Below are 18,432 nucleotides of genomic sequence, written 5' to 3'. Positions count from 1 at the left end.
TGGCTGGGTCTTAGAAAGGAATAAGAAATTCAAGGTATAAAAGTAAGAAAACACATTGGATCAATGTCCTTACACTTCAAGAGGGGCAATAAAGAAAGGGAGAAATGAAGGATTCACACATGTGTGAAGTGTGTGTGTAAAAATCAAACACTGTTCATTTAAAACAGGGCTCTCCCACCACTTGTTCAGGCATTGCTGGATGCTTGTTTCTATGTAGTTTATGCAAACAAATTAGAATAATTCTGTATACCTAAAGCCTTGAAAATCAAATTAAATTTATGGGTCAAAAGACAATGTCAAGTGCTACAGGAAATGTGAGAAGCATGTTTTGGCAAATATGAAAGTGAATCACTTGATATGGCCTAATGCTATTTAAGTACCCACCTGCTTAAAAGCGTTGCATTTTTTTTTTAAAGCACTCAAAAAAGGAGACAAACCAATGAAACTCTACTTGGTCAAAAGGCTTTGTCTAAACACTCACAAAACATTTATGTTGTTTTACTAAGCAGCTATTAGCTAACAATTTACTTTAAGATGTGCTAATCAAGATGTATAGTATTAAAACCCATCAATATAGAAGGAAGATGTGCATCTACAGTCAAATGACAAGTTAACACCAAAAAATGTTTTATCATTAATTCACCTAAATTACTCTGTTAAAAAAAACAAACCAACAAACAAAACACAGATAATTTCCAAATTAAATAACAGGACTCAGCTTTGCTGCTGTGCAGCTCTTGGCCCAGAGCACACGGGCCCCAGTAAGACACAAACCACAGCAGTCTTATGCCTGAAAAAGCCATGGTGCCTGCTGTTAGTTCTGGGGCTACACAACATTTATGCACATGGAACAGGGCGTTAAAGTCCTCCCATCATTTTAATAGCAAAAAGGACTCAGATTACATGGCTTCCTAACCTAAACTGAAAGAAAAACTCAGATTCAAATCCTACTGAATACCAGTATGGAACGGCAGAAACCTTTCATTTTCCACCTCACATACCAGGCTGCAGCAGTGTGGTTAAAGAACCTTAAGGATCTTATTTTTGATGGGGTTTCACAGGCACTAGCAATTTCATATGATGTGTATGATCAAGTTTATTCCCAGTCTTCAATTATTATGAAATATATGGACATACTTTCATAATCATCTCTACGAGCCAAAACAGGCTTAGATTCATCAATCAGCCTCTTTTATTTCTATACCAATAGATATGTGTAAGAAAGATGTATGAAATATCCTACTGCTACGAGATTTACAAAACTTTTACATCCCAGGGAATGGGATATAACAGGGCTACAGTACATGTGAGCCTGTCCTACAAAAATCACACCATCCTAGGAGGAGAAAGCTGAAAGGAAAGGGAAAGACAAGTCATATACATTTTCACACTTTGCACACTTACTGGATCAACCTGCCATATAATAACAGTTGTGTCCTTAGATCCTGTTGCTAATTTAGTGCCGTCGTTGGAGAATTTACAGAACCATACTTCATTACAGTGCTCTGTTAGGATCTGCTGGGTATAGCATGGAAACTGTTTCCTGAGAAAACAAAGGGATGCATTCACAGATTAATAAGAAAGCAGATTTTTTAAAGTCAAGCTATTAAAAAAAAACCAAAAAAAACCAGTCAAACAGAAACCTTATTTAAGTGCAAGGCCAGACAACTTAGAAAACCCCTCTATTAACAGCTGCTTCAAGTAAGTACAGAATGAAGTTTCTTATCTGGCAACAAGCTCACATCATTAAGTCATCATAATTAACCATAAGAACATAGAACTGTTCTTATTTCACCTGCATAATTTGTTATTCTTTCATGTAACTTGGAATTAAACTGACCTCATCATGAATATAACAGTTTATTACAATATAATTTTCTATTGTATAGAAAATACTATACTATAGTTATCTTTGAACCATAGGTGCAATGTGCAATGTTTTTACTCATGAGGTTTTTGTAGGTATCTAACTCACTTAGCTATATCTTGCTAAGAAATGATTCTTACATAGAACCTCCTTTTTCCTGAATGTGACCTTGCAATAAACCAGATGTTTCTTTGTCTTTATTTTGTCATTTTTCACCTTTGCAGAGCACTACATACAATATTTAAGCATAACTAGCAAGATACCATTGAGCTTTCAACTTGAACAGTTCTCCTTTACAAAATTGAAACTATTTCATAAAATGCTGTGTTTATCAAACAAAATACTACATGATAAACCACTGAAGAAGATTCAAACATTCCTCTGGAGTCAGTATTTAATATTCTAGTTATACACCAAAAAAGCTAACAGTCAAATTATTAAGTTAGGTGAGAACTGGAGACAACCTTTATTTGATTTAAATCTTGCCAATGAGCTTTCAAATAAGAATTTCAGATCTAAGATAAAATAAACAGAGCCTTTGACAGCAGATGTCTTTAATTTGAAGTAATACTTCAAGAAGTACAAGTTCATTGTTCAGATGCACTAAGCTAACCACAGGCACGTTTTCTTCAACTGCAGGGATCCTGAAGTGGTTTAGTCTTAGGCTGAGTTTTTACAGCACCGTGTGCAACAGGGCAACACAACTCTGATGGGACACAGTGACACTAAGGGAATGACGGTGCCCTTGAATGCAGTTGTATTTATCACTGGAGATAAACTGGCTCAAAAAAACCAACCAAAAAACAACAAAACCACATCACAACCCACTCACCAAAGGAAATAAAATAAAAATGAAAGAAGTCAAACAACCTCCCCATTAACTTAAGCAGAAAACTTACTTCCTTCACATTCATGTTTACAAATACAGTTTGGTAGCAGCCAGGCTGACAGACACCTAAAAATCTACTTCTTCCCTGAAGCTAGAAAAAGTTCTGATGCACATAGTGTCTCTACCCTCTCAGTCCATTTTCTTTTATTAGAAGAAGCTTCCTAGTCTGTGCTTCAAGACTATCAAGCAGCACAGAACAACCATACAGTCTCATTTCCTGTCTTATGGTAGAGAAGGATAAAATGTACATATATATATATATCTATTTGGCTTCCTTGGATATGTCTATACTTACTTGTTTCTAGAGAAACACAAGTGTGTTCTGCTCCTGCTTTCAGCTGACCAGGAACTGCCTGGTTGCTCCTGGAAGAACACTGAATCCAAGGTAAAAAAATTCCCACCCATGAAAGAAGATTTTGTTTTCCCTGAAGTCTAGAGGGAAGCAGGCAAGCCCTTACACAGAGATGTACACCCACAGGAGCAGTGTTTCATTATTATTTAGCCATACTGTTATAAAAGAATGTTTTTGCTCTGAGCAGCAACTTGCCCTAGGAGGCGAGGCTGCATCCATAATTCACACCAAGTACAAGGGGTATGCCGTGTCCCAGGAAAGTCTTTTCAGCACATTTCTTTTAAAAATAATACTCTATGGAACAACAGCCCTTCCATCTTAAAGCTTAAGAAAAGCAGCCAAGGTTTTGTAGGCATGAAAAGCAAGCAGGATAATGCTGAAGCACACCATTTTCATAGTAAGAAACCTTTAGGTTCCTAAAAGGGGTGACACAGTTACTAGGGCTGCTGCAGACACATCCCAATACTGAATTATGCTGTTCAAAACCCAGCTGGACCAGAGGGCTCCCACAGAAAGTCCTCTTCACTTAATTAGTGAAACAGAACTCAGCAAGTTTGACTTCACAGATAGCAAAGCCACATTAAATAACCTGGCTATGGAAGGAAATAGCAGTAATCTTGAAACAAGAAACCAGAACCAGTTGTCTTAACAGCTTCTGGTTTTGGTAATTAGATATTAGTGAAGCTCAAAGGTTTTTCTTTTTTTTCAGTGTTTCATTAGAAATTATTCTGTTCAGCATAAAACACCTGAATTACGTCATTCACTTACTGAGATAAAGCATCTAATAAAGTTTACTGTTGTTTTATTTACACAAGTTCAAAATTATAAAACACTAAATAGATACCATTTTATTCCCTGTACTTACAATGAAAAATTTATTCCTCAACAAAGAAAACAAAAAAGCAAATGAACAAAAAAATCGCAACATACCCAACTAGGCTGAAGGTTCGCAAAACCAAAAATCACCATCCCCAAGAGCATCAATTCTCTACTAACAAAATCTCTGGCACAATAACATGAAATCCTTCACCTTCACTCCCAGTAGTGCCTCACTCATCTCTCCCACTCTTATCAAGTGAGTTTTACAGTTAAAAATAATTTTGCCTGTTAGTGCAATTCAAGCATGCTTAACCAAAATATTGCCAAATATAAGTCCAAAAGGGATTTGTTTGAACTAAAAAGGGGCAACTTCTCAGTGTTATATCTATCAATTAGCACAGGACCTAAACTGTCTAAGCTATTAGACTACTATTACTTCTGTCACCTTCATCAAAATTTGGCTTCCACTGTCTAACTCACCTCACTATGCCCAAGCATGGCAGCACATACAGCACACCACAAACTGCAATAGGCAGACCCCTACGATAGGATGAGGACAGAATGGAAGACTTTTGAGTACTTTTTTGGTTGGGGTTCTTGTTGTTGCTGGGTTTAAGTACAATAGCCATGAGTATCTATGTATGTATATACATAGCAAATATGCAAGTTTAGGAAGTGCTACTTTAGTGAAAAAAAAGGAATCAACAAAACAAAAACCCAAACTATGGCCAAATTTATGTCAGCAAATAGATTCCGGTGGGAGAAATTCAAACCCAGGTTTGTTGTATATATTATTTTTTCTATCTGGCTCCCTGTAGCCTGGCTTCAGTAAATCAAGCTCTTCACAGTAATCTGGAATGCTCCTTGTGATTTGATTAGTAATATCAAACCTGTTGCACAACAGCCAGTATTACTCATGGTCTTGCTTAAAGGTTAAATCTCTTCTAGGCAGTCTGATTTTAAGACTCACTTCTAAAGGAGGGAAGCCACAATACCGGTACATGATAATGTCAATAGCTCTTAAAATGGGCAACATTCAAATGTCTGCACACACATATACAACTGCTGAAACAATGCAATGCAGCAAAATTGTAAGCTAAAAGGCTACTTGAATATATAAAGTGCCAAAGACAGTAATTTTCAAACCTTAAGATGGCTACAGCAAAGTACTATGGAAGTCTGCATCTTTAAAAACTGATTCCAAGTAACCCAAGAATGCAAGTTAAAGCAGCTGAGTTCAGAAAATTTCTATAAGCAAGTTTATCAGTTCTTGATTAACTTCCTCAGATGAGCTAACCTTTTAATTCCCCTGAAAGCCCAAGTGTTAGCCTGTTACATGGACAAGTATATAAGGATATCCAATACAGCCCTTATTCCCTTAATGCACCATGTACAGCACAGTAGTTTTCCATAAAAGCTACACTGAGTCTTTAGGTCCTTAGCCAGGTTTTGCTAGATGAGGAAAAACTGCTCAAGTAAGCCTTCTGTTAAAAACAAACACCTTTCTGTTTCATGTCTATTAAGAGTATTGAATTTTGAAGGTTCAGAAGCAGCCTTCCATTTTGTCACAAAAAAAGTTATCCAGTCTGTCTAAAGAGCCAATATAAAGGTGTAAGGGACACCCAATTCTCAGTACCTTACAAATCTGAGAACATAGTTCTTTATATTATTAATGTTATGTATTATGTAACTCAACTGCACATTCCTCCTCTGTTTTAACCTTTGTGTCTAAAAGCACCTGTGTCCACTCTTAAAGTTACAGCAGAAAGTTGAGATCATAGAAGCATGCTTCATCATTCCAGTAACCCTGAAGACAGAGGCTGGATAAGCAACACATTACTGATTCTCCAGAGAAAAAACACAGCAAGCCTGTGTTGATGAATAGACTGGCTGTCCAAAACGACAAGAAACAAGTGGCTATGGATTAGCATAGCAGTATCTTCTTTTTATATCAATCTGATTATAATTTTTTAAGTTTCAGTCTGATCCCATTACCCCACATCCAGCTACCAAAATCTCCTCTACACACCTTTTTTACTCCCCCATTTAGCTAAAACTGCTTTTCCCCAGCAAAATCCTGTTAAACCAGCTCAGAAGAATTTTCATGTTTCTGCTAACAATCAGATTATTTTAAAAGACCAAGAAAAGATTGCCCATCTCCAAAGTCAGGAAGGTTTCTTACCTACTACAAACGTGATCTATTAGCAGCGAGACAGAATCTAGGTTGCTGTCTAGTTTGGTGTTGTGATATAGGCACCGGTCCCGTTGGAGTTCCACAGCCTGGCGGAGCAGGTTCTGTAAACGCCTCGGAGGAAGCATCACTGACGGGGGCAGGTAGGCTTCAGAGGAGTTAGGAAGGAAAAACAAATGAAGAAAAAAAGACTTATCAAAAGCAAGTTACAAGTAAGAGCATACTTTGATTTGAGTGGTTTTAGAAGAGACCTTAGTAAATAATAGCACACAGCTTGTTGAATTTACAGCTATACACCTGGAATTAGAAGCATGAACTTCTGGAAAGTAGAGCTGTATGCAATTATGTATGTTATAAGCTGTATGTTACTATAGAGTATGGTGTCCTGGCCAAGAGGCCATTTACAAAAGCTAACTCAAAACTCAGTATTTAATAAAATCTATAAAGCTGGCTAACACGCCACCAGCTGTGTTCCTTTAAGGAATTCTCTATCAGCACTATGAAAATTAACACCATGGGTTTTATCAAAGTAGTGCAACAGCCACAAGAGAGAGGAGAATCATAATTCAGAGCAAAGTATGAGACCACTATCAACCAGTACCAGTATCACTACTGGTTAAAGACCACACTTGGTTTCCACCACTCGCTGTGGCTGGCCTTTATAACACACACTTACCCCTCCCTAAACCACACATTTAATCACCAAGTTATATCACTACTGAATGCAACAGAGCCAAGAAGTAACAGTTCTTACTACAGTTTATCAGAGAAAGCAAAAGGTTAGGTACAAATGATCAAAGGGTAAAGGTACCTAAAGGTATCCCCATGAAACAAAAAATAGAAAAAACCAACCAGCCAGCAAACACAGTCAATTCCCTGGGATGTGTAAGTTACACTGGATTTAAGAGAGGTGAGAAGAAATTCTAAACACTAGAACATCTTACTCTGGAGTTTGTCCAAAAGTTTAGATCTGGAAGCTGTTCCTTTCCCTTCCCACTCTGCTTTTGCACGCAAGTCCTCTGCATGGCTACACATCAGGTACCTGTTTCAAAAGTGCACATACACCAACAGACCAAGTCTTTTTGGAATAATTCTTTTCACTTTTAAGCATGATACATATCATAACATTTTAAACAAACTGGGAACAGGTAAGTTAAGCTTGAGACCAACATGGAATAAGGCAGGGAACTATTTCACACAAACACACATCTGCAAACTGCCCATACAAAAAACAAAACCAAACACAAACAATTTTAGGATGCTAGAAATGTCTTATTTTCATCTAAGAACAAACAAGATTATACTCAATTAAATTTTAAGGTAACTGGCTAATAATTCTCAAGATCAGCCAACCATACATATGTACATACAAATTAATTTGGGTTCTAGTAGTATTAAAGTATATCATCATCAGGTTGTTTTCAAACATCTGAAACAAAATACTGTCTATTGAACAGCATTCTTTACTCAGCATTTTATCACATCTCAGTACAGATTATTCACCAGGATAGTAGCTTGAGTCTTCACAACATCAGCTATCAAAAGCCATAGAATTCCTTAAAAAACTTCTCTGCAAGTGCTCTCAAAGTCCAAACACTTACCCACTGAGGACATGAATGCGCTCTGTATTATATTTCAGAGGTGTCAGTTCACAGCGTAGAACCTGAAGTGCCTCCAGGACCTTGCCATCCTCCAGGTACTCCAGGTACTTCTGCTGCAGCAGCAAAAACTTCATCCTCTGACATGACAGAAAGCAGCAGTCAGGGGAAAAAGGTTGACTGAAGTTTCAGAAAACGTTTGAGCCTAAACAGAACAGTAGAAACCATTCTACTATGCCCTTCAGAAAGACAGCTCTAAGTAATGTTTCATTACTCAATTTCTTTTGTTGGCTTTTCAACAACATTGCAGCAATTAAGCTATCCATTAATTTCTTCCCTGCCTGATAGGGCTCCAGGTATGTTCCTATCATGCCTCAGATCTCTCCTGCAATTGTTCCCATTTTCACCGGCTTTCTCTTTAGTCATCATCCTTCAAACCCTGCATTTTCTACCAAAACATTCCATCAAGAAAAGGACCCCAAATCAGCTATTCACATATTTAAGACTGCATGACAGCACAGAACACAGGGCAACTCATCAAGTTCTCACACTGCTTACATAGGTGTTGACACAGATTGTTTGCATAGCTGTATAAAATATAACAGTAACAAACTGACACTGCCTAAGTTTTGGGGCTTTTTTTTTTTGTAGTTCCATGTTTACTTGTTTTCCTTGGGTGTTGTTTTCAGTATTACAGAAAAAACCAGTTTCCTATATTTAGGAGTCACTTCAACACTCTGAATTAAGTGCTGTTACTTCATAGCGTTCCTTTCACTTTTACAGTTCTCAGTTGTTTTCTTTAAAAAAAAAAAAAGAAAAGTCCGCTCTGCTAACAAATATCTGTGAGTAAAAAAATAAATTAGGCATTAAGTTACTATGTTAAAATTTTTAATAGTAATTTAGTATGAACACACTTTGGTTGTTTCTGGATAAAATCAAGTATCTTGTGTTTGCATATATTCTTTACTGCTACCGGAAATGACAGGTTTAGTCCAAAAACTCACCAGGTTGAAGAAGAAAATTAGGAAAATGTTCATGCTTAGACAAACTGTTAAGACATAGACTGGAGATAAAGTGTAGCAAACTACATTTGCTTTTCTAATGAATACACCACCAGTTTCCTCTGCTTTCATCAGACCTCAGGCACCTCACTATTTTTATGCTCATATTTGGTCAATGTTTACTTAGTTTCAAACACGCTGCCAGCCTCCTTAAGTAGAGGGATAATCAGGAAGTTTAAGATATTCCTGTCCTAAAGCTCACATCAAAGTTTAAGGCTCACTAAATGTTAAATTCAAAGTTAAAACATAATGCATTTTCATTTCCAGAGACATTCAGTTCTTCAAAAGAATGAAGTTTCCACATACAGTGCTATTAATTTACCACACAGCTTTGTGAAGCATAAAACATGACACAGTAAAGATGATTTATGTTCAAACTTGTCTGTAGTGCTCTGCTGTCCTGTACCTGACAGGCAAACCTGTATTGCACTTCCAATCCAGCTCTTTAGTAGTTGGAATTATTAGACCATTACTGTACAGCTCTTCCAGGCGAGACAACTTTTTTTCAATGTTCTGACATATGAAAAAAAAATTAAAGATATTCCAATTATTTACAAGCCCAGTGGTTGGCTCCATACAGCAGGCCAGCAGACCCCACACTGTTTGCTTATATACCAGCAACAGGAGGGGCAAGAACTTCCTCCATGTGAACTCCATCCTGTGAACATGCTTTCCAGGATACATGAAAATGCCCAGGTAGCAGACACACACTATATTTCACTGCTTTTGGTCACCTCACACTGATGATCACCACCAGATCAAAAATAGACTGATATTTCCAGTTCGGAATAAAAACTGTAATCCCTCCCCTATCATCCCTCTTGATCCACTGTGTATGACATTTAATTTATAACATATTTCCTCCCTTTTCTCCCTCCTTACTTTCGGGACTTGGCACATTAATTCAATTTTGTCAGAGGAAAAAGTAAAAAGAGTAGAAAAACCCTGTAACATGGGTTTTATAACAGCAGTCTCAGGAATTCCATGAAAGCATTACAGGAATATTACCACTAAAAATGCTGTTGCCAAAGAGGTGCAATTTCAGTTCTAGGCTAGAAAGTATTGCTTAAAAAAAGAGCTCATCAGTGCCATGTGTGACTTAGGCATATTAGGAACATAAAGGCCTCCAGAAAAACAAAATATTATACATTTCATGCAGCAATCCAGCGTTCCCATAATGGAGAATTAGAATAAGAGATAAGCAACTTGAAATAGTAACTTATTGATAACAGAGGGCAGGGACTAAAGTCTTGATGGGGGAAATTAAATTGAATTGCTAAACTATTCTGATAACTGCTCCAAAACTTGCCCTACAGCATACTCAAACAATGGCATGAATTTCCTTAAGGCAAGAATCATACTCCAGTAACATCACACTGCAAGTAATTTTTCAATACTGGGACATTCACGGCCTCCTACTTCTCATTTTTGTGCAATTAGTGTCTTTGCTGACAAACAGATTTTTCTCAACTCCTTTACACTCTCCTAATACTACTACTAATTTCTTCCAACACCACCTTGTACAAAATTCAAGACCATTTTGGGTACATCATCTCTTTTACAGCCCAAACAACCTCTTATAGAAGGAAAGAGAACTGTTGAAAATTCTGACAACTGTAAAGCAAAAGCACAAACTCCGCAGATTAAGTAGCTTATTCTTTCTCCTTAGTTGCCTTACAGAGAGGGGAATTCAAAATGACCATAATTAAAACCATAACAAATAACACAAGTGCCTGGGATTTGTTATCATCTCAGTGTTTGCAACGGAAATTCAACATCATTACACTCATTACTGCTGAACAATTTAAAATTCATACACCACCTTTGCTTAGCTTATAGCCAAGATTCCTAACCCTGATGGACCCCTGGAAAAGTCCAATCCAAGTGCCAGCACTGCAGTCTGGCTGGTTTTATTCAGTTATTACTACTTCATCCTGTCTTTCACCTCTACAGAAAGGATGAGGATAAAGTGCATTACTTTGTTGTTTCTACAAGCTATTATTTAAGTGTAAATTGAACTTGGATTACCCTGGGGCAAAACTAAGAGTTAACAGATTTACATGGTTTTGTTTGCTTGCTTCAATGTATGCACTATTAGCATTTTTCTTTCTTCAAACTACAGCCTTGGATTACTAACACGAATGCTTAGTACTGTACTCCTTCCTTGCCCTGTTATTAGGAAAGCCAGAATCCTAAATTCTAGGAGGTCTGGCATGTACCATAACTCACCATCACTGCATAACCAAAGATGAAAACCTCAGCAAACAAAGCAGTGAAAAAGACAAAAACCTCAGCAAACAAAGCTGCGAAAGGAGCAGGACAAACATACTGCCACAGGCAAGAAATTGGGCCATTCTGATCATTAACTGTAACCAGCAGTGAATCTTCAGAAGTTTAATGAACAAAATGAAAACTAAACTAAGTTTAGGTCTAGATTTGGCGTTATTTTCAACCTGCGTATTTTAACAAGCTCCACAACAGTTTTATTAATGTACTAGGAGTCTAAAATAAGTAAACATTGCTGAAACAAATGCTCTTTGAAATTAAATAGGTAACTAAAACACATGGTGAAATTATCAGCAGATGTTTCAAAACAAACTCAACACAGTAGCTACTACTTAGAGCCTGCAGAACTAAGACCTCAGTTTTCTTTATCCTGTAGTTTTTTACTGTGAGAGTTTTGTAAAACATTGATGAAAGCACTAAAAAACAATCCAAAACTTAAACGCCCTGATACGTAAAGGGCAAAAAACATTGTGCTCTACAGAATTCAGCAAGGAATTTAATAAGGCTTCAACCATACCGAGTCCTGCCACACAGGGAGCAATTAACTCCAGTAGGGAACTGCCCTTAACGCTGGCAGCAAGAGGGACACCACACAGGCAGGTGGAGCACTTTACTCAAATGATAATCTTTAGCTCACTTTTTAGATGGTATTGCCTGCTGCAGGCTGTATACCTCTGGAATAAGCAAAGAGAACAATTTGAAGGTATTTTTTGGATGATTGTAGAGGAATAACCCTGAAGTTTCCTCCTAGATACAATTAAGTACCCAAGACAGATGCCATCACATGCTTGAGTAGCCCCACAGTAAGCAAAACCTCAGGCTGGCTTGAAGTTGGTGTTTTTTAACTGTTACTGAAGGAAAAACATCATGCTTGATTCAATTATAAAGTTTTCCTACAGATTTTCTAAGGCAGCTGTATCTTATATGCTGGAAAAGTAAACATGACTACTCATATACTGCACAGCACTCAGTTGTGTTAACACAAATAGAAATAGCAAACTGTCCTGTGTGCCGCCACACCCTCCACCCCAATATCACACTGCATCAAAGCTTTAAAAATTGACATCAGACACTTCAAATTTAGTGTTTTCATCTGTAGAACTTAAAGCACTTAGCAGAAATCGGGAAATTAAACACGAGTAGGATTTTTTAAATACATATGCATCTCCCTTTACTGACCAGACATTTCAAAAGCAACTATGTATCCTGGTTATTTTGTCCAGGTCATATTAACTGTAAGGAAAAAAAAAAAAAAAACCAAAAAAAAAACAAACCCACCCAAACCACAAACCAAAAACAAACCACACTACACACACCCTACTTAGTTAAATACTCTCTGTGTCATCTAAATTTTTAGGTACCCATTCTTCTTGTATGCACACATTTTTAAAACATCTAGTCACATAGTGTGAGTCACAAGTCAGGAAACTCAAAAGCCAATTTTCTATTTTTAAAGAGCTACCTGCAGCAGCATCCTGTTTGGACTTTTCCTGATCAAGACATTTATCACCTTCATTAGCTCTGACTTTACTGCAGTGGGGAATTCCTACAGAGCACAAAGCATCCCTCCTTACCTGTAATGATTTTTCTCTACCTTCCCAGCTGCTTACAGCACTAATACCCACCCAGAGCTTCAACCATGAGCACAGAAGCTGGACAGTGAGGGAGGAGGAGACTCTGTGCGCGCAATGGAACACACACAAGCTCAACTTATCCTTGCAAATAATGCTTACACATGTAAGATAATCCAAACTGTTACCTGTTTTAAATTATATCAAGTTAATAAAAAGGAGATCAACTTTAAAAAGAAAACAGTTAATATTGGTAAAGTTCAGTCTAAACCAAGTGTTTTTACTGCACCAAGCTTTATGGAACCAGTTAAGGTATCAATATTAAGAATGCTCTTGGAGCCCTTCAGAACAACAGAAGGAAAACATTCTTTCTTCTCAAATTGAGCTCACCAAGAAGTACAATGTTGATAGTTCAGTTAAACCTCTTGACTCACTAACATGCAAAACATTTTAATACTACAGACAAACTTTCTAACTTCAGAAGATAGAAACATGAGAAAATTTGTTTCAAATGACCATTCATATTCCCATATAGCAGTTCCATACTTTCAGGCTGCACAACTGTTGAAAGCTGCATGCAGTATCCTCAACTCCTTCAGGTTTTTGCCAAAAGAGAAAGTGAACCACTGGTCTAATTAAGAGGTGCTAAGCTTTGACCAAATTAATACAACCAAATGTAAATTTCTGTCAAGTACCCTCTGATGTTTTGTTAAACATCTGTTTTTCCTACTTCATTTCCTGTTCTCTCTTTTTCTCCCTCCCCCACCAGACAGGAAATTGTCTTGACAACAAATGAATCAGCTAGAAGTGGAACTAAGCAGCCATCAGCTGATTCCTTATTGTTTACAGTCACAGATACTTCAAAAAGCCTTGATACTGTTTGCTTCCTAAGTGACCATAGCTGTTGTAACTTCATCTCATTAAAATAAACGTTTAAACACAAGAGAACAAGCTCCTTGAAGAGCCAAGTGATGATTTTCATCTTGAGATCCAAAAATCAAAACAAGAAACACTTTACTCAAAGCAACTGAAATCATAACACATATTGTAATTGTCAAGTCACAGGATCTACCAACCTTCTATTTCTAGATTTATCTTTTTTTTTTTTTTTTAAAGCCACCCAAAGAGAAAAAGCTCTAAATAAAATCCCAAACAGCAATACAAATGCATTTGCTCTTTAAAAGCCATCTGGAAAAGCAACAGTATTGTTCATGGTCTATAGCAGCCTCTATATTCTTGTAATGTCCTATTACAATGCCAACTCCACATTAGTATTAGTGCATTTTATTTCTAAACTTCTCTTCCCTCAAGAAAACCTAACTCCTATAAACACAGAGATTGTGAGAAGTATTTCAAGGTTGAAATTAGCATTCAACATAGGCAGTTTCTACAGAAACTGACCTATTTTAGGATTGTGACAGGATTTATATTTTATCAGTTAGGTATGTTTAATAGAGTTTTAACATTCAGTACACCAAATCTTAGCCTGAATACTTTTGGGCTGCCTATCTCATATTCTACAAAAAGTTCTGAAAAAAAAAGATTAGTATGACGTTTGAGATAGCATGCAAGCAGCTTAAAGTAAACAAAAAAGAGAAAACAAGAACTATGGACACCAACTCCATAGTGAAAGATTACACCACTACAATTAGTCCAACTACACAGCTCTGAAAGCGTTCAAGTGTGCCTCTTACCACAATTGCATGCGGAGAATGCACTAAGGCCTTAAGTTCATTCAGGTCGTTCTCAGCCTGCAGAAATTGGCATAAGAGAAAAAAAAGTATATAAGGAGGATGAATTTTGAATTCTCTCACAGATACTATAAATTTCAGCAGTGGTTAATACAGTCCTATAATCCCTACGTTACCTTATCCCATTCTCCTTCCATGACATGATTGCGGAATTTGGTAGCTGAAGGATGTTCTAAACGACATCCTGACTCTTGCATGAGGAGATCAACAGTCTGGCTGCAGGAGAGATACAGTGTAAAAAAACCCGACCAGTTGCACCCTCACAAATACACCGCCTGCTACGATAACAGTTTATCATATTTTAAAGTAACTTTAATAAAACAAGAATATGATGACCAGATTCAGATGCTTGTTCAAGAAGATGATCTCAGTTGCCTAAGACATGTAAAAAGCTACTTCTACCTAAAGCAAGTTGTCAAGGAACTTGAAAGCTTTGCTGAAGTACCATAAAGTATGTGACTTACCAGCCACCACAAACAGCCCTGCACAGAAGATAAACTTCATGAAGGAAGATACAGTCTAGAAAGCTGTTAGCTACTGGCTGCCATCCCCTGCTCCCCTCCCTACATGAACAAGGAGAGCTACAACATCTGGCAGAGGCCTAATTTTTTCTTCTTCATCACTTCTTAAAAGACTGGCTCCTTAAAAAAAAATAAACAAACTCAGGAACCTGTAGCCCTCCCCCTTTTATACTAAAAATAGCTTATTTACTGTGGTGTCATCTATGAATAGTCACGAGTTGTCTGCTGCTGTAAACTTGCCTCTTATGTCAGAGGCAATTTATTTTACAGAATATGTTCTTTATAGCTGACCCATTCTGCAGTGTTTTGAAGACTTCTTTTGTGGCTACAAAGCACTTTGCAGGACTTCTCTACCCTCCTTCCAAAACGATGACATATTGGCTAGTCACACTGGCTAGTCACTTAGCTTTACTCACAAAGTGTTATGATTAAATACTTTAGACTCCCCCTATTCCACTGGGAAATTATTGTCTCTATTCTGATTTTAAGAAAGGGCCAACATTCTCATTTATTGTTTACAAGCAAGATTATTAGCAAAAACACATATCCAGCACAAATCTAGAGAGGCCTCCACCATTTAGAGGGCCAAAGGTTTCCAGAGTGAAACCAATCGGCCTGCTTAAGTGGCAGTTTACTTTGTGTCGTTTCCTCCGAGCTGACAAGCCAAATCTTGGAGCTCATCTGCGAAAAGCCGCCCCCCCACGCCCAGCTGCGGGCTCCATTATGTTTACCAGATAACTTCTCCCCCACTAACACATTTGTATTGATCTACCCTTATCGGTGTGCAACTCGACTTCCATATTGCCATCCCTGGCAGGGGAAGCTCCTGTCCTGTCCCTTCGCTACACACCGGCACGGGCTTGCAAAAACAAAGCTCCGGCTCCATTTTTCCGGGAGCGGGCCTGCCCCACCGCTCTCCCTCGCAGCCGGGCACTGCTCTCCCCTGGCCGGAGACCACCGGGCTGCGACGGGGCAGTTTTGGCCACCAACCCCCCCGCGCCGGGGGTCCCTTCCTCTGCCCTCCTCCCCGCTTGGGGCTGCCCATCCTCCACGAGGCCCCGCACCGACCCTCCCCGCGGACGGCGGGACGTGCGTGCGGGGCTGCCCCGGCCCCGGGGGGACCCTCCGCTCAGGGCGCCGCAGGAAAGGAAGGAAGGAAGGAGCCTGCCCCCCGCCCCGGCCGCGCTGCCCCTCGCCCACCGCGGCCACTTACTTGAGCCCCAGCCCATGGAGGTGCTGCCCGATCAGCCGGATCACGTCCTCGTCGGACTGCGAGAGCCGCTTCTTCTTCTTCAGGGCGCTGCCACCGCCGCCGCCGCCCCCCAGCTCGGCGGCGGCCGGGCCGGGCCCCCCGGCGGCGGGCACCCCGTTGTTGACGCCGAGCCCGCCGGGGCTGCCGCCGCCGGGGCCGCCGCTGTTGGCCGAGGGCAGCAGCCCGTTGGCGTGGGCCAGCTGCTCCCCGGCGGCCGTGCCCGCCGAGGCCTCGCCGTTCTGGGCGCCCAGGCAGCCCAGCTCTGGGCCCTGCGGCGGCGGCTGCTGCTGCTGCTGCTGGCCCCCTCCCGCCCCGTTGGCCTGCATGGCGCTGCCGGCGATGCCGCCGCTGCTGCTGCTGCTGCCTCTGAGCGAGGCGGCGGCGGGGGCGAGCCCGGCGGGCACCGAGGGGGACTGGGACGAGGTGAGGCCTGCTCTGCCCGCGGAAGCCCCGGGCTCTCCTGCTCCCTCCGCCGCCGCCGGGGAGGCCCGGGCTTTCTTCCGCGGGGGCGGGGAGGCTCCGCCGGTGTCCGAGTCGGAGGAGGAGGAAGCGGAGGCCAGAGTTTCCTCGCCGAGAGCGGCCGTGGTGGGAAGCCGGGGGGGCGAGGAGGGGGAGGCGGCGGGGGCGAGGGGAGGCGGAGCGGGGCCCTGCGCCCGCCGGGGGTCCCGGAGGCAGCGCCGCCGCCCGCTCGGGGCTCCCTCTGGCGATGGCGGCCGCCGCTGCCCTGAGCCCCCGCCCGGCAGCCCCAGGCGCCCGGCCCGCTCCGCTCGCTGCCCGCCGGGTTTGTCTCCTCTCAGCCCAGCTGCACCTAATGGAGTCCGGGCCGGGACGTCACAGGAAATTCCTGCACTGCCCCCTACACACACTTCCGCCGCCCGGGGCCGCGGTGGGCACGGCCCCACGGCTGCCGGGGGGCGGCGGCGGGGCGGCCCCCGGCGGGGACGGGGACGCCCCAACGGCACCGCCCGGGTCGCCGCCCGCCCGCGCGGGGTCCCGCGGCGCCTGCGGGGCCCGGGGGCGTCGTGCCCGAGGGGCTCCCGAGGGTCCCGGGCATGTGCCCGGTGTGTGACGGGTGTGTGCCCCCGCCTGGCAGAGGGGCGAGGGGGGTCGCGCACGAGGTGCGCTGGGCGCCCGCTGCCCCGACGTGTCCCGGTGGGACCGGCCGTCCCTGTGGCACCGTGGAGGTGACCCGGTAATATCCGGCCTCAGGTGGTTTTCTGATGCAATTTGGACAGGGCGAAATGGGTGCAAACAGAAAAAGGCTGGGTGCGTGGAAGAAGTTCTTTCACGTGGGAGTGATGGGACACTGGAACAGGTTGCCCAGGGAGGTTTGGATGCCCCAGCCCTGGTGGTGGTCAAAGCCAGGCTGGATTGGGCTTTGAGCAAGCCGGTCTAGTGGAAGGTGTCCCAGCCCATGGCAGGGTTCCTTGGAACACGATGGTCTTTAAGGTCCCTTCCAACCCTGATCCTCTGATTCTGCATTTGGGCGTTTTTAAGAAAGGAAAACACTTAATGAAGTCACATCCTTGTGTTGCACAGGTTGGTTACTGGAAGGTTTCAGGCCTGCTGACGGTCTTGTCTCTTGTAGTCACTGCATGCGTTGGCACAGAAAAAGGGGGGAAATGGCAGTTTTGCTGTAGGTCTTACAGGAATGTTGAGAGTTGGGGCGCATTTGTCACGACAGGCTGTCAGAAGACAGTGGGAATTTTAAGGGTCCTAGTCTCTGCCCTGTGGTCTCTGCTGATTCTCCTGTGTGGTGGAAGGCAAACTCAAATCCTGAGCCAAGCCTCTGGTCAAAAGTCATGAGATGAGTGAAATCTTCATCTTTAAAAATAGCATCTTGAAATAATATGTTTTATGTTATTTGTTTTAGAGCCTAGAATTTTTATCTTTGGTATGCTCGAACTTTTCTCCAAAACCCAAAGGGAAGTAAAAGGACTCTTTTTTCCTTATTAAAAGCTGATGTTAATATCTAAATATCTTCCCCTTCAGAAGGTGAGGTTTCAGGAGTACTGGCTTAGGTTAAACTAGTAAGTTTGAACAACAATGCTTTGTTTTGAGTGGAACTTTGAAAAAGTCCAGCTGGGGAAAACCACAAGCCCAAGACCACTGGAGAACTCCTTGGAGGGACAAAATGCATGAAAGGAGTGAAACCAGAGAAGGAAATGAGACCTCATGGGAGCCTGACCAGCTGAAGTAGATACCTTGGCCTTGTTTAGAGGCTGCAGAAGATATTTGGCTGATAACAGCTGAAGCACTCTTACAGAGGAAGAG

At 41.5% G+C, this 18,432-nt stretch overlaps 1 protein-coding gene across 1 annotated transcript in view; it reads right to left on the bottom strand.

The window, feature by feature from the left end:
• The window catches only part of WDR26 (WD repeat domain 26), a 31,284-nt gene extending 14,289 nt beyond the window's left edge, over positions 1 to 16,995 (bottom strand). The window contains exons 1-7 of the mRNA XM_002197170.7: positions 16,120 to 16,995; positions 14,502 to 14,601; positions 14,329 to 14,385; positions 7,720 to 7,856; positions 7,063 to 7,160; positions 6,110 to 6,266; positions 1,405 to 1,543 (exon numbers count right to left, since the gene is read on the bottom strand). Coding sequence (XP_002197206.4) covers positions 1,405 to 1,543; positions 6,110 to 6,266; positions 7,063 to 7,160; positions 7,720 to 7,856; positions 14,329 to 14,385; positions 14,502 to 14,601; positions 16,120 to 16,484 — 1,053 coding nt within the window. The 5' untranslated portion in view covers positions 16,485 to 16,995. The remainder of the gene's footprint in view (positions 1 to 1,404; positions 1,544 to 6,109; positions 6,267 to 7,062; positions 7,161 to 7,719; positions 7,857 to 14,328; positions 14,386 to 14,501; positions 14,602 to 16,119) is intronic.
• Positions 16,996 to 18,432: the final 1,437 nt, after the last annotated feature.

The sequence above is a fragment of the Taeniopygia guttata genome, chromosome 3 (genome assembly GCF_048771995.1).
Source record: "Taeniopygia guttata chromosome 3, bTaeGut7.mat, whole genome shotgun sequence".
Taxonomy (NCBI): domain Eukaryota; kingdom Metazoa; phylum Chordata; class Aves; order Passeriformes; family Estrildidae; genus Taeniopygia; species Taeniopygia guttata.
This window is presented reverse-complemented; position numbering and strand designations above follow the sequence as displayed.